Raw genomic sequence first — 21,780 nt, forward strand, 5'->3', positions numbered from 1 at the left:
AGAGTTTATTTTAATGTTTTCTATCCATAAAATATCCATATAATACATTTGGGTTTGTGATTTGTCAATCAAGTACAGTTAGCAGGTTAGCTTCTGAAGATTATTCTTCAGAACAAGGTTTTTCGTATCCTATATTGGATGCATAAAACCTTGTGCCTCCAACGTAACGCTCTCGTTTTCGAAGTCTCCCAAATATTCATTTATTCATTCATTCAGAATGGATTTGGATTCAACTTCAAACAAATGATCTCTAAATCAACGATAGTCCTACGTCACCCTTGCGGTTATACCATAGATATAACCCACTTCCTGTTTTTTTGCCATTTTTTCTTTAATACTTACATCTCCTAGATTTTGTATGTATATTTCAAATACATGCAACGAGGAAAATTGTGTGCAGCAGTGTGTTTACTTAGTGGCCTTCGGCTATGGAAGTTGAATGATGTTATGTGACTTTTCACGGATAGATCTTCACCGGAGTTTGTTTTATTTCAAATTGGATTTTTCTAATGGTGCGAGATTTTCAGCAGGCCTCGCAAGACCCAGTCAGTGATATTATGTTTTGCCATGTGTGTTCATTTTTTAGTGTGCACTCGTATGCGTATCGTTGTGAATGTATCACCTTGGGAGACAGGAGCTGGTAGCAACGCAAGCTAAGTTTTTTTTCGTTTACATTCTGTTTAAATTATTTTTTATTTATTTTTCAAAACATATCTGTTGTTCCTTTATATAAACTGTTTGAGTAAACTTTGAGTAAAGCTTTTTGATACATAGAAAATCGAATCCCATTCCATCAGTAGGAAGACAACACGATTGTCGCCGTGCATCATTCATCTTTCAGTCAATTCTCCCTTAATCAGAGCGATAAAAATCTCCCTAACTGGCGAAGTTTTCATTTTTAATTTTACATATAACTTTTTTGATACACAAACAGACATCAAGAATATATGCAGATGCAGATGATTTCAAAAATAACAAAGACTAATATTCACTCGTATGTATCATATATTATTTTATTTATATTAACGTAACCAAAAATTATGGCTGGGAATCAATACATCCAATTATATCTTCTATTATTCATATCTCGACATTGAAAGGAAATAACGGATTGCCGGTTGGTTTGTTTTCATAAATATCATCAAGTTATACGATCTTGATTATTTTTTACTTAAATTTTCTTTTATTCCTTCATTTTGTTTACATTATGATTGAATAACACATTTCAAGTGATCAACCTAGGGTTCTATATATTTAAGTTCCACGATTCATCGAAAGGAATCATAACTCTTCGTCATTCCTAGCTATGCACGGATACTTGCAGAGCAATATACTACTGCGACAATAACGCACAATGGACTAGATACCGCAAATGCGTTCTATGTGTTGACCTTCCACAGTGGGTTAAGCGCTGATTTTTCATCGTAAGCATTAGCCCATTTTATAAATATAGAATATTATATGTCATAAAACATGAATTCATTATTTAATAACAACCTTTATCCTGAAACTGAATCTGAATTGAATCTGGAACTAAGGAATCACCGTCGGCAGAATGGATACAAAACATCACCAGGACTATGCACAACACCTCGGGATTTCGCATTCTTCTTATTACCCATGATATATATATTTGCATTTTCATTTATAAATATTTATTATTTATTATCTTTTTTGAAATCTTGAGAAAAATGTTCATTTACAAAAAAATAGATATGAAGGATTTCTGTTAACGAAAGAAGGGATTATTTAAGCAGTCTCAAGGGATATACTTCTATCAATGTAAAAAAATCAAATCCGAATTTGACAAAACATATATATTTACATAGCTATGAACATGACAACAATTCAATTTTTCAAAAAAAATTATTCCCATACAGCTACCATGGTGACAACGATCGGGAGGCCGAATTATATTCATAACATTCTACAATTTTGTATCATAGAATTTTATTAACCAATTCTTTCAGCAGATACTTTCAGCTTTAATTAATAGTAATAGTAATAGTAATAGTAATAGTAATAGTAATAGTAATAGTAATAGTAATAGTAATAGTAATAGTAATAGTAATAGTAATAGTAATAGTAATAGTAATAGTAATAGTAATAGTAATAGTAATAGTTATAGTAATAGTAATAGTAATAGTAATAGTAATAGTTATAGTTATAGTTATAGTTATAGTTATAGTTATAGTTATAGTTATAGTTATAGTTATAGTTATAGTTATAGTTATAGTTATAGTTATAGTTATAGTTATAGTTATAGTTATAGTTATAGTTATAGTTATAGTTATAGTTATAGTTATAGTTATAGTTATAGTTATAGTTATAGTTATAGTTATAGTTATAGTTATAGTTATAGTTATAGTTATAGTTATAGTTATAGTTATAGTTATAGTTATAGTTATAGTTATAGTTATAGTTATAGTTATAGTTATAGTTATAGTTATAGTTATAGTTATAGTTATAGTTATAGTTATAGTTATAGTTATAGTTATAGTTATAGTTATAGTTATAGTTATAGTTATAGTTATAGTTATAGTTATAGTTATAGTTATAGTTATAGTTATAGTTATAGTTATAGTTATAGTTATAGTTATAGTTATAGTTATAGTTATAGTTATAGTTATAGTTATAGTTATAGTTATAGTTATAGTTATAGTTATAGTTATAGTTATAGTTATAGTTATAGTTATAGTTATAGTTATAGTTATAGTTATAGTTATAGTTATAGTTATAGTTATAGTTATAGTTATAGTTATAGTTATAGTTATAGTTATAGTTATAGTTATAGTTATAGTTATAGTTATAGTTATAGTTATAGTTATAGTTATAGTTATAGTTATAGTTATAGTTATAGTTATAGTTATAGTTATAGTTATAGTTATAGTTATAGTTATAGTTATAGTTATAGTTATAGTTATAGTTATAGTTATAGTTATAGTTATAGTTATAGTTATAGTTATAGTTATAGTTATAGTTATAGTTATAGTTATAGTTATAGTTATAGTTATAGTTATAGTTATAGTTATAGTTATAGTTATAGTTATAGTTATAGTTATAGTTATAGTTATAGTTATAGTTATAGTTATAGTTATAGTTATAGTTATAGTTATAGTTATAGTTATAGTTATAGTTATAGTTATAGTTATAGTTATAGTTATAGTTATAGTTATAGTTATAGTTAAGCCGTGGAGCTGCCGGCCTAGAATAGCACTTCGGGTCTTGGTCCCTGTCCCTGTCGTAGAAGGCGACTAATCGGGTGACAACGCGAGTAAGGGCGCGGTAAAGCCTATGGAGATTGCACGGGGGAAATACCGTGTACAGGAGCAACGTAGGGAGTGCCGAGCACATCAGGGTTGACGCCAGTAAGATCCTGATTACGACATACTGGTACGACACGGAAAACGGACATGTTAAGGATGAGAACTACTTTCGACGCTAAAGGCTGACAATCGTGCTATCCTGTTCCCTGAGTAAGGAAGGGTGACACCTTCCTGAAACGGCGTGTGGGCTAATAGCGCGGTTGCCCCCGTCCCGGTAATAACTTGGCAAGTCTTCGGGTACGTTCGATGCTCGTCTAGGCTCAGGCACTAGGTACTAGGCGTCAGATGTCACATTCCTGACTTGCGCTGATCTGGCTCTGAACACGGTCCCCATGAAGGACCGTGTCAACCCCCTGCATGGCCTCACTGCTTGCATAGATAACCATGGGATCACTGATAGCGACTATGTGCAACGAGCGGAGATAGCGGCCCGGAGTTGGGACCCAACAACAAAAATGAGTTTCCAAACAAATTCAACAGAAATCGAGAGCGAAATCGAAGAGGTAGGCATCTTTGCCAGAAGGGGACAGGTGATGAGATCTCCGCCGCTGAGCCAACCACCAGCACCAAAATCCACAAGCGATAAATACATCGGAGAGCAGCCAAACCTGCAACACGAGAAAACTAAGCTGGGTGAGGCCAAAAGGGCATCTGATGAACTCTACGAGTACATTAAGCCTCGCAGTAACGTTCACGCCGTCATAAGGACCTTGACGATTAAAATCAAATCGGCGCTTGCAGCAGCCGAACGCGAGCAACAATTCTGGAGAGCAAAAGCTGAAAAGGCGGAGAACGCACTGAAAGAGAATGTGCAGAGTAAGCCGATAGAAGCGATCTCGACACCAATGAGTGACAGTACCCCGTTAACCGCGAAAAGGAAAAGACTAACTCCTGAAGAGAAAAGGGCAGCAAAGAAACAGAAAGATGGTAGCGAAGTGGCTAATGATGAAAGCAAACAGAACAACGAAGAGATAAATGAGTGGAAAAAGATCGAAAGAAAGAAAAAAGAAGAGAAGAAGAAAGAAAAATTAAAGCCTAGGCTGGAGAGGCCAAAGCCGGACGCTCTGATTGTGGCTACAGCGGGCGCTGCAACATATGCTGAGATCTTGCGGAAAGTAAAAGAGGATCCGTCCCTGAAAAATCTCGGAGAAAACGTGGCCAAAGTAAGGCGAACTCAAAATGGACAATTGCTGTTCGAATTAAAGAAGGACCCAACGATTAAAAGCTCAACTTATAAAGAGCTTGTCGAGAAATCGTTGGGCGAAACAGCGAAAGTGAAAGCTCTGTCCCAAGAAACAGTGGTAGAATGTAGAAACCTGGATGAGATCACTACAGATACCGAATTGAAAGAAGCCCTGAATGAACAGTTTAAGCTGGGAGAAGTCCCCATATCAATCAGGTTGAGGAAAGCATTTGGAAATACCCAAATAGCAACCTTAAGACTGCCAAGAACCGCAGCCAGCAAGCTGTTGGAGGCTGGTAAGATGAAAGTCGGATGGACGGTGTGCTCCCTGAGAGCTATCCAGCAAGTATCTAGGTGTTTCAAATGCATGGACTTTGGCCACCAAGCAAAGTACTGTAAAGGACCTGACAGATCGGAGCTCTGTATAAGATGCGGCGACAAGGGGCATTTGGCAAAGAATTGTACGAAGCCCCCAAGGTGCTTGCTCTGCACGACTGAGGAAGAGAAGGACCACGCTACAGGGGGACCGAGATGCCCGGTCTTTAAAAGGGCGATGGCAGCAATAACCAAATGGAGGTAACCCAGATAAACCTGAATCACTGCGACACGGCGCAACAATTGCTATGGCAAGCCGCATCAGAAACCAAATGCGATGTAGCGATCATAGCAGAGCCGTATCAAGTACCTCCAGATAACGGAAACTGGGTGACCGACAAAGCTAGAATAGCTGCAGTGAAGACAACGGGAAGATACCCCATCCAGGAAGTGGTATCCAACGCATATGAAGGGTTCGTGATAGCCAAAATAAATGGAATCTTCGTATGTAGCTGCTATGCCCCCCCGAGATGGACGATAGAGCAGTTTGATCAGATGCTCCACAATCTAACCGAAGATCTCGTAGGAAGGAGCCCTATAGTCATCGGCGGAGACTTCAATGCCTGGGCAGTGGAATGGGGTAGCAGATTTACCAACACGAGGGGCTTTAGTCTGCTGGAAGCTCTGGCAAAGCTGAATGTGAGACTGGCCAATGAAGGTTGCACCAGCACCTTCCATAGAGATGGTCGAGAATCAATTATTGATGTCACATTTTGCAGTCCGACACTGGCATCAAACATTAATTGGAGAGTGTGTGATGATTATACTCACAGCGACCACCAAGCAATTCGCTATACCGTCGGCAGCCAGAACTTAGTAAAAAGACGAATAATGAGAACAGAGGGTCGAAGATGGAAGTCGAAGGAATTCGACAAAAATCTCTTCCTGGAAGCACTCCGAGAGGAACGATCAGTCAATAACACGAGCGCCAGTGAATTGACAAGTATAATGGTGAGAGCATGTGACGTCGCCATGCCGAGAAAAAGAACACCGAAAAACGAACGCTGCCCAGTTTATTGGTGGAACGAGGTGATTAACTCCCTTCGCTCGGACTGTCTCCGAGCGAGAAGGAGAATGCAGAGGGCTAGAACTACTAGCGAAAGAATAGAGCGTAGAGAATTATTCAAAACGGCAAAAGCCGCCCTTAAGCACAAAATCAGATCCAGCAAGAGAAACTGCTTCAAAGAGTTATGTCGCGATGCCGATGCGAACCCTTGGGGCACAGCATATAGGGTAGTGATGGCCAAAATCAGAGGCCCATCGATGCCCCGTGAAAGCTGTCCGGATAAGCTGAAGAAAATCGTAGAAGGTCTCTTCCCGAAGCATGATCCGATTACCTGGCCAGCAACGCCATATGGCGATGATGAAGAACGCGTCGAGAGAGTGTCAACAGAGGAGCTGATTACGGCAGCAAGAAAATTAAAAGTCAACAAAACACCTGGCCCCGACGGAATCCCAAATGTGGCGGTTAAAGCCGCAATACAAGCGAACTCTGACATTTTCAGGGCAACGCTGCAAAAGTGCCTGGATGAGGGGTACTTTCCAGACATGTGGAAGAAGCAGAGACTGGTGCTACTGCCAAAACCAGGGAAGCCACCAGGGGATCCATCCTCGTATAGACCGATTTGCCTCCTTGATACCCTTGGGAAACTGTTAGAGAAGATCATCCTCAACAGGCTGTCGAGATGCACAGAAAGTGAACACGGACTCTCGAGGATGCAGTTCGGATTTCGGAAAAATAAATCTACGGTGGATGCCATCTTGTCAGTTGTCGAAGCAGCTGAAAAAGTGTTGAAGCAGAAAAAACGTGGAAATCGATTTTGCGCAGTAATTACGGTCGACGTAAAAAATGCGTTCAACAGTGCCAGCTGGGAAGCTATCGCCGAAGCGTTGCACAGACTGACGGTACCAAACTATGTTTGTAAGATCCTGAAAAGCTATTTCGAGAACCGAGTTTTGATTTATGACACAGACATGGGACAGGAGTCATTTAACATAACAGCGGGTGTCCCACAGGGTTCCATCTTGGGTCCAACACTATGGAATGGAATGTACGATGAAGTGCTGAGGTTGAAGCTTCCGCAGGGTGTAGTGATTACCGGCTTCGCCGACGATATATCCTTGACGGTAACAGGCAAGTCCCGAGAGGAGGTAGAAATGTTGGCTACTGAGGCAATACAAACTGTTGAAGATTGGATGAACGATGCTAAACTGAGGATCGCACACCACAAAACAGAAATGGTGATAATCAGCAACCACAGAACAGTACAGCAGGCAGAAATAACAGTTGGGGCGCATACTATCGTCTCCAAACGCGAACTTAAATACCTGGGTGTTATAATAGACGACCGACTCAATTTTAAGAGCGTGAAATACGCGTGTGAAAAAGCGGCTAAAGTTTCCACGGCGTTTGCTAGGATAATGCCCAATAATGCAGGGCCAAGCAGTAGTAAGAGGCGCCTTCTGGCCAGTGTAGCCACTTCGATATTGCGATACGGTGGTCCGGCTTGGACAGCAGCGCTTAAATTACAACAAAACCGTAGACTGTTGAACAGAACTTACCGGATGACGGCGATGAGAGTAGCCAGTGCCTATAAAACGATATCTGCGGAGGCGGTATGTGTCATAGCCGGATTGGTTCCTATCGAAATCACTCTGAGCGAAGATAGTGTGTGCTACAATCTGAGAACGACAAGCACACAGAGCAATAGAGCAGCTCGAGTAACAGCAAGAGCCAACTCCATGAGGAAGTGGCAGCAGGAGTGGAACAGCACCCCTAACGGTAGATGGACCCACAGACTGATCCCAAATATAATCAATTGGGTACAAAGAAAGCACGGTGAAGTCAATTTCCACTTGACGCAATTCTTATCCGGACATGGTTGCTTTAGACGGTACTTGCACAGATTCGGCCATGCAAGTTCACCGTTTTGCCCTGAGTGTGATGGAATAGAGGAAACGCCGGAGCACGTGGTTTTCTACTGTCCTCGCTTTGTCCAAGAAAGAGAACAAATGTACCGGGAGATCAGCCCAGATGTGAACGCTGGAAACGTTGTTCAACGAATGTGCGAAAAAGAGAGCACGTGGAATGCGGTTAATTCTGCTATTACCAAAATACTCACGATGCTCCAACGAAGATGGAGAGAAGAACAAAGAAGTAGCAATTCATAGAGATGAGTGCATGAGCACAGCCTCCTCCCGAAGTAATACCAAACGGTGGTTCCGGGGGGGGAAAGGCAAGGCGCATAGGAGGTGGTTTTAGTGAGTAAGAATCTCACACTACCCAGTCAACATGGCGACTGGGTGTCTATGAAGATCTCCACCTTCTTCACCAAAAAAAAAAAAAAAAAAAAAAAAAAGTTATAGTTATAGTTATAGTTATAGTTATAGTTATAGTTATAGTTATAGTTATAGTTATAGTTATAGTTATAGTTATAGTTATAGTTATAGTTATAGTTATAGTTATAGTTATAGTTATAGTTATAGTTATAGTTATAGTTATAGTTATAGTTATAGTTATAGTTATAGTTATAGTTATAGTTATAGTTATAGTTATAGTTATAGTTATAGTTATAGTTATAGTTATAGTTATAGTTATAGTTATAGTTATAGTTATAGTTATAGTTATAGTTATAGTTATAGTTATAGTTATAGTTATAGTTATAGTTATAGTTATAGTTATAGTTATAGTTATAGTTATAGTTATAGTTATAGTTATAGTTATAGTTATAGTTATAGTTATAGTTATAGTTATAGTTATAGTTATAGTTATAGTTATAGTTATAGTTATAGTTATAGTTATAGTTATAGTTATAGTTATAGTTATAGTAACAAGAAGCTACGCCAGTAACACCGGCTGAGTGTATCCTATGGCTTACCTACCCTACTAACACATCCCTAAACTCCCGAGACATTTATGAGAGGTCGTAGAGTTCTCTGCATCTCTCTTAAGTAAATGTCGAACTAACACTCCTTCCCATTCCTTAGCAGTTGTAAGGACGTGGCCAGGACAATTCTTAACTGTTGGAGAAAACATGCCTTCATCTAAGAGATATTACCAATCATCAGCAACGGATGGAGGCTAGTTTTTTACATAACAGTTCTGATTTCGTACCACCTACGATATTGTGCAACTTGCTCAATGCTAATGCTAATGCTAATGCTATGAAGCATGAGATTTACATTTTCATGGAATGTACAAACACAAACGTTATGATTTCCTGAACTACTCAGCAATTTGCAATGCTTCGGACGCATTGATGCAAAAGAGCTAAATCCAATTTTGCAATTTGGATTAAGTTCCTTAAATATGTTGAAAGTTTCCCGTAATGATGTTATTAATAACCTTTTTTGGATGTGTTGACGTTTCCCATCTTTGGCTACGGAAACACAGTCTCTTTCTCCAGGTAATGATCGACTGATATCGCCGTCATTATAAAATTCCGAAACATGATTTTTAACATCTTCACTTAAACTTGGTCCATATTTGCTATATGGTGTCGACAATACACCTTTTTCATTTGCCAGTTTTTTTGGTTTGAATTGCTATATATTTATTAACGCCAAATTCTTCTTCCAATTTTTGCACGGACCAAGACTTAGAAAAAACTGATAAAATTCTAACTTTTTCTGATCTCGTTGTCTCTGTGTGGTCAAATTTCTCTTTGTCATGTGGAAAGGAAAATAGATTTCTTTTAATACCTTTAGAAATTTCTTTGAATTTTTGTTCGGGGTAACTAGCCTGTCCAAGTCTTTTCGTCATTATTGGTGAAACGTTAATACCGGCGATTCCCTTGTTGAATAGCTCAATGTTGTACGCTCGGGAATACTCTGGTATATTGCTGTTTTGGGAATCTTGCGAAGATGCTGAAATGACTGAAACTATTGATGGTACTTCTTCTAAAGTATTTCCTACTGCTGTACTGATCTGCTCCTCAGTATTACACTACTTTGGTTTGGAAGAGTATACAGATAAACGGCATGATCCGCAAATTTTTAAAGATGTATCTAGAAGGATATTGCATCCCATTGACTTAAGTTTCTCAATCATTGACACGGTTAAGAAACGTTTTTCAGATGAACATTTCTTACCGTTTTTCGGAAACGGTCTACAACACGAAAAAAATTTTTTGTAGTCCATTGTGGTATACTGTTATTCACTCTATAAGGAAGATTGTACGACTGATGAACGATGTTTGAATATGAGTAACTTTAAATACATTATAGAGGTACCTTAAAGGTACCTGACTTTATATACCTGTACAGAGGTAGCTTAAAGATACCTGACTTTATATACCTATACAGAGGTAGCTTAGAGATACCTGACTTCAGGTATAATCTAGGCATAACGTAAACAAGTTAATTATATTTGTACCCATAACGTCCGGTTGAATCAACAAGGTGTATTTGTTGTTGGGATTTCAATTCTACTGTTCGTGTTTTGATTGTGTAACGCGAATAATATGTTAAAAGTTTGTATTAAGATAAAACTACATAATATCGCTAGGTTTTGTGTTAACCCACATGTCTTCAAACGTTTTTTAACGTAACTCCTAAACATATATTTTTACCATAATGATGTATTTGGAAAAGTTGTTGGAAATTATAAGCAAATTCATGAAATTTCATGACATGACGGTATAACACGACAAACATATTAAAAGGGAATATTTACTATAAAAAAGGTAATAAATTAAAAATATTTTTTTAAATATCTCGAGAATGGCTACATTTAGAAGAAGATTTATAATGAGCTTTTTTGTTTTAAATCACATCAGAAATCATAATATGTAGTTAAAAATGTTTGTTAACATACAAAAGTTCGAAGTTTCGGAAATTCATAAAAATTCGATGTTCCACAAAGTTCGTAAAAAAATAGTTTTACCATCATGGGTTTTTTTTATTTTTTTTTATTTCGTTTCGTCTTCGACTTTAAAGGTAGTACAGGCTCAACTATCATATTTGTCTTATTCTATTTGAAAATGTATTTTTTGCAATATTGAAGTCAAATTCGTTTATCACTTCGTTGAATAACCTGTTGCTACCAATCAGAGGCTCGATATAGGCGTACTGAGTACGATGTGCAGGAGCCCACAAGAGGACTTGATTCCGGAGATTTCGCACAGGTACATGGAAGTACAAGTTCTCAAGCAGGTAGAAATAATCTATACGGCAAATGATCAGATCGAATATAAACAGCCTGCGCGAATTTATGCGCCGCGTGGCTAACGTCTCTAAATTAATCAACTTACATCGATCCTCATATGCCGGAAATATTACGGGATTGGTCCAGGGTAAGCGGCGCAACGCATATTTGATGAACGCTTTCTGGACGTTTCCCATTTCCATTTTAGGGTGATCCGAAAAATCTCATTTTTCCCCGTTTTTTCCAAACATGACTTTTTTCAATTCAATTCAGCAATAGAATGATACCAGTATACAGCCATTCCATAGCAAACCGATATAGTGGTTCTCAGATTTTCGTCAAAAGTGGTAGTTTTGTTCTTTATAGCAAATTATTAGAGTCGTATTTTTTATTTTATTTTTTTGTTAGGGTGACCATTTCCATTTTAGGGTGGTCCGAAAAATCCATTTTTTCGCAGTTTTGCCAAAAATGACTTTTTTTTTATAAAAATCACAACTTTTGAATTACTGTACCAATTCAATTCAGATCTACGACATATTAAATTAAAGCCAATTAGTCTTTTTTGGAAAAATACTACAGTCGCAAAAAATTAGAATTATGTTTTCGTTATATTTTTTTATATTTTTTTCCTGGAAAGCTGAGAGTTTTTCACATAGCATATCTCGAAAACAGGGAGGTGTTTTTTTTCGTTTTTGAGTTATTATTTTTCAAAGATAACCGATGGCCCAAAAAATCTTTTTTTCCCATTTTTTCCACTACAAAAAATTATAACTTTTGATCTACTGGACCGATTCAGATGATCGATATATCAAATTAAAGCCAATAAGCTAGTCTTGTTCGAAAGAATATTATACTCTGTATAGAAATGGATTTTGTTTTCATAATTATTGATTATATTATTTTTTTATAGCTTACATCGTTTCGGGACCAAGAGCATATTTTTTCCTGAAAGCTGAGGTTTTTCACAAAATATATCCGAATACCAGAGAGGTGTTATTTTTCGTTTTTAAGTTATGATTTTTTAAAGTTAACATGTTTTCAGTTTTCGTTCAATATTTCTATGCGACTAGACTGGTTATATGTGATTATAATCCAATTAACTGGCAAGTGTGTTATTTTTTCTAGAAAAGCTAGCTAGTAGGCTTTATTTTAATATGTCGCTCATCTGAATTGGTCCTGTAGTTCAAAGGTAATATTTTTTTGAGAAAAGTATTTTTTGGGAAAAAAGGGAAAAATGATTTTTTGAACCATCGGGTGACTTTGAAAAATCATAACTCAAAAACGAAAAAAAAACGCTTCCCTGGTTTCGCGATATGATATGTGAAAATCATCAGCTTTCCATAAACAATATAATAAAAAATAGCGCCCTTGGTCCCGAGACCATGAAAACTATAAAAAACAAATACAATCAATGATGACAAAACCAAAACCCAGGGGGTCTTCGTAGCCACTTGGTTACGCGTTCGCTTACTAAGCGATCGGTCGTGAGTTCAAACTCAGGGCCCTCAATTGACCATCTTTGTGTTGTTATAGAATAACTACGTCCACGCAAACATCATCAGCGATGGAGATCGATCCACGGTCGAAATTAGATCGATTCATCCATACAACTGCTCTGCTCTGCAAGAAACATCGGGCTGCTGTTCTATAAATAACTCAACAATGATAAATATCAATTGTCTCCGCTGTCCGGTCTGCTGAACAATGGATGAACAGAAAGAATACCCTTACGCCGAAATGGCTACTACTGTGTAATTTACCATAATGTAATGGAACAGAAAACTTAACGCCTACATGGCTACTACTAACTACTGTGTAATTTACAGTTTATAGAAACATAAACATATGTACGTGTACATGATTAAAACCCGGCTCTGTTACAGCTAAAATGCTAATGAGCCTAATAAATAAATGGGATAAAAAAAAATAAAAAACCCAAAACCTGAAATTTTTGCAAGCGTAGCAAGAATGACTAGTTAGGGAACACATTTCAGTCGGAACAAAAATATATGAGGCAGTTAGGGCGTTTAGATAACGCTTAACATTTTACAGTTATTCAATAGTTTATCTAATGAAAAACAACATTTTTTAATTGCGATAGAAGCGTAGAAATATTCCCTATCAATTGATGCAAACATCTTTCCGATCCAGTAAGAAATGATCGAGTTATAAGCATTCGGAATCTTTCATTTTTTCCTGCATGTTCTGTGTTTAGGTTTTCATTTTGTCTTCCATATACTCCGGTTAGACGTAGTCCCACGTCAAAAAAAAAAAAATACGGGTCTAATAGTTTGCGATAAAGAACGAAACCAATACTTTTGACGAAAATCTGAGAACTACTATATCGGTTTGACATGGAATGGCTGTATATATACTGATTTTGTTGGTAGTAATCGTTGTTGCATTGCTACCACGCGATGATGATGATACATTAAGTTGAGGGGTGTCTCGATTGGTAATTTCGCTCACCAACAGATCGTGTTGGTTTTTTATAGTGTTCATGATCTCGGAACCAATGGCGCTATATTCTTTATATTTTTTCTTGAACGCTGGGAATTTTTCACATAATATAACATATCTTAAAAATCAGAAATATGTTCTTTTTCCTTTTTGCATTATGATTTTTCAAAGTTAACCGATGGTCTAAAAAATCATTTTTGTCTTTTTTTTTTTTTCAAAAATGACGTTTTTCAAAAATATATAACTTTTGAAGTACTGAACCGATTCAGATAATCGATATAGAGTTGCAGTCAATGAACTGAAAAAATATCACACTTCCAAAAAAAAAAATAATTCTATTCGCACATATCTGGTCTAGTCCCCCTACATACCAATTTTCATGTTCATGGTTCAATAGTTTCCGAGTCCATAAGAAACAGACAGAAATCCATTTATATATATATATATATATATATATATATATATATATATATACAGGTAAACTTCGATATAACGTACATTTCACTTTATATAGAATTAAAGGATCATTCACTAATAGTTCTTAAAAAAACACTTTATTCTGTCCAACTTAACTCTAACGAATACAAAAACCCGACTTTTCCTTACAAGATTAGAACACAACTCTGCTCCAGAATGGTGTCCGGGGCCTATTTAATATGTAGAACTGCTTACTCGGCTGATTTCGTCCGCGTGGCGTGATCATGAACGTTCACGTTCAACGGTTGTTTATGCCGATTGTAAATATGCTGATCGCGCTCGTTGCTGGCTGGATACGATGATATGTGTTTATGTTACAGGCTGGATTCCGGTGCGATAATCATACTATACGATGTTTATACTATAACTCCTCCGGGGGGTGAAAAAATGACGTCCTCGGCATTTGCTTTGTGGTGTACTTGATGGATTCTGTCTTTCGATTTTCGTCGTTTTGTTATTTTTCTGATTATTTTCTCATGATGTTGAATGACAAGGAAAATAGTTACTATCATGATGATTGTTGATGCTGATATTCCTCCAAATAGACTCCAGTTCCACAAATCGTGGCTATATTGTTTTAGATAAACATGTTGAATCCTCTTCCTGTTATCTATGGTGTTATTGTGGATTATTTCTACATTATAATCTTTAATTAAATCGGAATTGATTATGAGATTATGAAATGCTCCATGCATTAGTTCTGGTTTACTTATTATTTCTTTGGAGAGATACTCTTGTTCGAGAAAGTTTACACTGCAGTTAGAAAATGTTATGATGAAATTTCCTGTTAATGTTCTATTATCTGGACCGCAAGTTGATTTTAGATTTTGTTTATTTGCGTTTGATATCAGAATTGAATTTTCTGATATCAGCGTTGCTCTTGTGATAATTTCGTTTTTCATGATACAGTGTGGTTGAATTCCAAATATAAGGGGTTCAATGCAGTCATCGGAAAATTTCTTTATGTGAATGTACCGCTGGACATATTCATACGGTCGATTAGTAGTGTATAAACCGTTTTTTGATTTAATCAGAAATGAGGGTGCATCTTTGATTATTGTATTATTAATATTCAACGGGAAAATCCGGATCGTCGTTGATTCGTCTTGTTGAAGTTGCGGGATGTGTAGAATGTATAACAGGTTTTCACTACTGACTGCAATTTTCTGAGTAACCAAATTAAGTGCTTCGTCAGGAAGATCGATAGTGATTCCTTGGTTTTTCAGAGATTCTTGAATAAATGAGATCTCTTTGATTGTGAGGATCTTGCTTGTAACAGTTTGCGTTTTTGAGAAGAATATTGCATCTTGTATATCGAGCAAAGCCTTATTGATTGTGTCAATGTTCATCATGAGTATTAATGTATCTATTTCATCCAGAAAAACGTTGTTGATATGAGAGTTTTCTACTATTTTGTTAACTGTAGCGGTAAGGATTTGAATTCTTTGTCCCATTTGGAGGTTGATTTTGAATTGTTCATTATTCTCCTCTATTAATTCATTCATTGTAGTGTTGATAATGCGCAGGACGTCTCCGTCGGGGCTGCCGGCTATCCATTTCCAAATTCTTCCAATTTGATCCCATCGCTTAGTTCTACGGTTTATGTTGGGTTTTATCTGATACAAGTTTGTATGTAATTCTTTTACTTTGTGTCTTAAGACATTTATTAGTGGATTAGAATTAGCAATCTTACTGTAAGCGCTGCTGGTTAACAAATGTATTGTTGTTTCTATATCAGTGAGATTGATGTTATGTAACATTTTGATATTTCCAGTTTGTATTTTACAATTACCGGTTTTCATTAGTAATACTGGGTTGTAGTGCAGTTCTTCGATTTCAAGTTCTTGACAATAAATTCCTATTATAGCAAGCGCAGTTATTATTGAAATAAGTTTCATCTGAAACAATAAAGACAGTATGAAACCAGATGTTAGTATGTTACTAATGCCTTATGATTTTTTTCAATCGTTTTATCTTATTTTTATGTCTTTTGATTAAATTACAATTTTCAAATGTTTTGTCTGTTACATTATGAGCACTAGTTTTAACAGCTCTAGGTTGTGTCTTCGTTCTTATATTAGGTCTAACAAACACATTTTGGTATTCTTCAATTTCAGGTGGTGTTTCTCGTAATACATTTCTATTTGTTTGTTGCTTTTGAGAGTTTTTGAGCATTCCCTATTATTTCACCAGGGTTTACAATATTGCTTTGATTGAAAATTAATTCGTTTGGAGAGAATGATGTAGATGAGTGTATTGTGTCGTTATACAAAGCAGTTGCTAATTTAATTATTGATCTCACATTCATGCCTTTGAACTTATCTTTGTTTGTGTTAAATATTTCAATTATAGTAGAATGTACTCTTTCTATCTGTCCGTTAGATTCTGATGAGGCAGCATATTCTATGTTTGATCCAAGTTTATCGAGATAATTCCTAAGTTGTATTGATCGAAAAGTGTTTTCGTGATCAGTTATTATTAATCTTGGTATTCCAAAAGATGAAAAATATTTACTTAATGCTTGTTGTACATGACATAAATTTTTTGATTTTAAATTTATCATTTGAAGATGTTTCGAGAAAGAGTCTATTAATGATAAAAAACTGAATTTGTCGATTATAAAAATATCCATATGGACACGATCAAACGGTTTCTCTGTGATTGGACGTGGAGTAAGCTTTATGTTGTACGGTTTCCTTTCGTATTTGTGAATATTACATGTATCGCATAGGAATATCGAACGAAGGCTAAAAACATGCTAACTTTGAAAAATCAACTCAGAAACGAAAAAGAACACATCTATGGTTTTTGAATATGTTGTGTAAGAAATTCTCAGCTTTCAAGAAAAAATATAAGAATATATAGTGCCCCTGGTTCCGAAACCATGGAAACTATATAAAACAAACAGATACAATAAATAATGACGAAAACAAAATTTAATTTTTCCCCAGTGTAATATTTTTCCAAAGAAGTCTAGCTCATTGATTCTAGTATGATATATCAATCATCTAAATCCGTCTAGTCGTTCAAAATTTATAAATTTTCGAGAATAGAAAAAAGGGGAAAAAAATAATATTCCGAACTGTCGGTTAACTTATAAAAATCATAACTTAAAAAAGAAAAAAAAAAAATCTCTGATTTTGAGATATTTTATGTAAAAAATCCTCAGGTTTGAGAAAAAATATAAAAAAATATAGCGCCCTTGGTCCCGAAACCATGCAAACTCTAAAAAAACAGATACAATCAATAATTACGAATTTTCTTGCAAGTGTGACATTTTTTCGATAAAGACTAGCTAATTGACTTTGATTTGATATGCCGATCATCTGAAGCGACTTAGTGGTTCAAAGGATATGAATTTTTGAAAGAAGTCATTTTTGGAAAAATGGGAAAAAATGATTTTTTTAACCACCCTAAAACCGAAAAGGTCATCTTAACTAAAAAATGAAAAAAATACGGGTCTAATATTTTGCGATAAGGAACAAAACTACCAATTTTTATGAAAATCTGAGAACCACTATATCGGTTTGACATGGAATGGATGTATAACAAAAAGCACAGATTGTAAAATTTGAACCAGTTCTTAAATCGAATCTGAATCGACGTAACTCATCGATCGTTGCTTTAACCACGAACCCCCTGTCGTAATCAACTTTCAAACGAGAAGCAAAAAAGTGCTCCTACACACCGTGCAATATAAAAACTTTTGCTGCCACTCGCTGCTGCGTACTCCCACAAAGTTCGACCCAGTTCCCTCGGTCTAGACTGCGATTGCAGTGCGCAGCGATTATCCGTTCCGCGTCCAAGGACTCCATAAAATCGCTTCGGTTTGGCGGGAGGAGAAAAAAAATGCAAATTTAATATCCTGCAACACTTTTACGGTGTCTGACTACATAATAGCACCACTGCCCCCAATCCAATTTCCTCTAGCGCAACAACTGCTTCAACTGCGGTTCGAAATGGACGCAAAAAAAAACTAAATTCTGCAGCACCAGAAGCAGAAGTTGTAGAAAATCCACCGATGGACTGACGGCGAGTGGACAACAGGATGGGAAAATAATGAAAAAACGCCCTCAGCTCTCTAAATTGGAACCATTTTTTTCTCTCTACCACCCTGCTTCTTCTTTGTCCTCTATATTTTTCGATACTGCACAACTCGGTGGTGGTGCCAAAACAGTGTCCTGCCGGTCAGCGCGAGACCGGCAGAAGTGAAAGTTGTATCAACGGGAAGTCGATTATTTATCACACATCATTAATCTCAATCTTCGACTGCAAATGAAACATTTGGTTTGGTGTTTCTCCGCCATTTTCGTCGGGCTGAAAAAGGGGGCACCCAACAGCGCTTCGAGCGGAAATGAAGGGTTGGTAACTTATTGCCAGTATGCAAATTGCGTGAGAGAAAGCGAAAGAGATAAGTATAATTTGAAGATAGCGGTCAGTGGCCAATTTGGGGAAGAATTTATCTGCTGGCCAATCTCCACGCGTACATCTCTTCGCGCACAAATGTCCGAAGTTGGGGTGAAATAAAATGTGAAACTTTAGGATTGAAGATATTTCTCTTCTAGTAACGATTTGCTAAAGTGCCCCTAGACGCTGACAGATTTATCGTCGGGACCCCGGGACCTTCGTGCCTTCTCCGTGACGAATAAGCTGCACGTTTTCGGATTCAAGCCAATCGTTCAACATGCAAAGGAAGCAGAATACAATTAATTATTGAACCGGCCTAATGGAACTTTTCTCAGAGATACTGACCACGCAATACACACAGAATAAAGAGCCAAACTAAATATTTAATTTCCTAACAGTAGAACGATCTCTTCAAACTTTCTGTTCGCTGACTAAGCAGACATAATGGAAGTATTTTGCTTAATTAAAACACGACTTCGCCAAAAACCAGATTAGATCTCGCCTCACAATTAATTTAGACTGCTCCCGTTGGAAAAGCTCGGCTCCACAGCAAAAGACAACGAGACCGCGATTCATCATTCCTAAAAGTCGAGTCTGCTTCGAAGGCGCACACACGCACGCACACATCCCGTGAAGATGGATGCTGAATTTTTGATGAAACGCTGAATTAACGGATTCACTTCCATAGCTAGCGTGCCCACGGTGCGTTTCGATTATGTATTCCTTCTGCCACACTCGAACACTTCCGTCGGTGTTGGCAAATATTGGCGCGTTCGAGGGCACCCTTTAGAACGCCGGAGGTATTCATTGAATCCCCAGAAAATTCATTTCGAACAGTGGAGCCGTGGACGCGAATCGCGACATGTGCTGCTTTCGGCTGTTTAATCCTGAAGAGATTTAGTGTAAGCGTACTTCATATTTAAGTGTTTTGAAAATGAAGGCATGTTGATCATGCGAATTTTTCCTGCAAAATAATTGAATGAAAGACATATGGAAAGGCGTGAAAATACCTGTAAAATTTTGTTCATACGATACGAAAGTCAGTTTTTTGCATCTTACCGATATTCGGGAGGTAAAGTGGTTTTATTATGAGAATCCAAAGGGCAGAGACATGAATAGACCCAAATGCACCATTCACATTGACCGCGGAAAAAATAGCTTTGGTCGGAAAACGATGCTCTGTGTTTGGTGTGGTCAATTTTAGCGTTGACGAGAAGTTGACATTTGACGGTGACAATGAACGCTTCGAAAACCGTTTGATGCTGAAGTACAATCACCCGTAAGGGGTGTATATAATTTCGAATATCGAAATATCGAAAATGACGCAAGTACCGCATAGTTGACGTAGGATTCCGTTAGGCTATCTGTTGATTTTGGATATGTTTGAAGAATGAAATCGTTAAACTCTTTGATAATGATATGGTGGCCCCCTGTTTGGTTGTTGGGTATTGTTTGTTCACTCCACCAGTGTTTACCGAGTGATGATGATAAAAGGATGGTGAACAGCCGTTGGATGGTGCGTATCAGATAAAAGATACCGAAATGGAACGAGATATGATGAAAACCGCCCTCTGTGATCCTAGACGAAAAGCCTCCTGTGTTATGTATGGATGAAATGAAGAAAAAAAGACTCACCTATGTAAAATAAGATAATTACCAATACCGAACACAATTATCATTTTTTCTCATCAGTAAAAACATGTTACTTTGAAATAGAGAAAACATGTTTGAAATGGAAAAGGTAATTTTTTTAATAATTTTTACTCTAAGTGTTTATTCAACCCAAAGCGAATTTTAATTGGATTAACAACACCTAATACTATAAGTAGCGCAATCACTTTTTCTAATATTTCTTCACCTTTCCAATTTTTCTCGCCATATAATCTTTCCTTGGGTGAAAATGAACACAACAAAACAGACAGCTTGAACCAAACGACCCGTTCTAGAGCGGGAACACACCTTGGTTTTTATTTATGAAAATTGAAATAATTCGTTTTATATATCAAGTCATTTCCAACACAACTGCTACCATATGCAATTTTACACTTACACTTGTGCTAAATTTTTCACAGTACACGGTTGGCCATTGATATGACTTTTCACGAAGCAACCAACATTAAAGTTCTAAATTAAGATTTTATTTGCTAGAATTAATCGTATCACTCTTCTCACTTGCAACATAAAAATGCCCTCGACTTTCATATGAGGGGCTCAGAATGCAAGGGGTGTAAGTAACTTGATCGTTTTCTCTTCATCAACTTTTTATTTAGTTAATAACTCAACTGCAAAAAATTTTCCAATTTAAGTTCGCTATTGAATCCGATAGATGAGGTTCTGACCTATTTTCCACGTTGGTAAATACAGCTGGGAATGTATTTGCAGCTAAGTTATGATCCAAAGAGAGAGTCGATGTAGAGAAATTGATCAAATCACTTACACCCCTTTCATTCTAAGCCCCTCATATATTTGCAATGTCGATTTCCCCCAGGCAGCTTGGTTTAGATGGCTCTGTTAGCCGCATGTATCGTCAATTTCGACCAATTAGAAGTGGATATTTCCTTTAGGAAAGGGATTGAGATTCTTCAATTGTTCGATAGTTAGTTTCATGACAAATATTATTTTATTCAATATAAAAAATTGTTATGGAGTGCCGAGATCGATTGACGCAACAATTTCATCAATTCATCATGAAATGACTGAGCAATAAGCGTTTGAGAATGGTCAATTTTCACGATGTGCTGGATTTTCGATTTTCAATTTGTACCCCAATATGTTCCCGAAAGCCGTAATCCTACGTCAAAAAAAGGAGTGTTTGCGTTGCATGAGTTAATTATCAAATTATTGGTCAACAAATTCAGAGAAACAAACCCAAATAAATCGGTACAAATTTGACACGTTTCTGAACAATTCTGATGATTAAAATTCAGCTTGTATAAACTCCTAATGAATGCAACTGCCTTAAAATAATTAACGATGAAATAACAATATTGTGGTCATAGAACCCTTGAACATATTGTCTAGATTGTTTTTTTAAACGGAATTTACTAAGAAAATCCGAATGCACCAGAAATAGAGAAAAAAAATGACAGGAGGTTGTGTTCAAGACACGACCGCATTGTTGACGTAGAACTGCGCTGTAGTTTAATTCAAGTCGCTTGTTCATAACTGCGGATATTATTTTATAATGCAACGAAAATTTTGAAATAACCATTCTACCAGTTTGGTCGCCCTGAAATGTTTTTTTTTTATTGTAGAGCTATTTGACGATGATTGTTTGATGATTCATTCTTGTGCTAGCAGAACAATACATGCTCGAGATAAGCGCAGCTGTCATCCTTAGTGGAAAAGCGCTACTGGCAAGCGAAACTAAATCACATACAAAATTCCAGAACAACATTTTCTTTTCT

The 21,780-nt window shown here is 36.5% G+C and overlaps 1 protein-coding gene across 5 annotated transcripts in view; it reads right to left on the reverse strand.

Moving 5' to 3' along the window:
* Nucleotides 1–21,780, reverse strand: part of LOC129771009 (uncharacterized) — a 493,902-nt gene that overhangs the window by 218,589 nt on the left and 253,533 nt on the right. For 2 of the 5 annotated variants that reach the window (XM_055774238.1, XM_055774237.1), the window contains exon 3: nucleotides 15,759–15,864. The exons of the other annotated variants lie outside the window; for them this stretch is intronic. In XM_055774238.1, the coding sequence (XP_055630213.1) occupies nucleotides 15,759–15,864 (106 nt within the window). The remainder of the gene's footprint in view (nucleotides 1–15,758; nucleotides 15,865–21,780) is intronic. 5 annotated transcript variants of the gene reach the window in all.

The sequence above is a fragment of the Toxorhynchites rutilus genome, chromosome 2 (assembly GCF_029784135.1).
Source record: "Toxorhynchites rutilus septentrionalis strain SRP chromosome 2, ASM2978413v1, whole genome shotgun sequence".
Taxonomy (NCBI): Eukaryota; Metazoa; Arthropoda; class Insecta; order Diptera; family Culicidae; genus Toxorhynchites; species Toxorhynchites rutilus.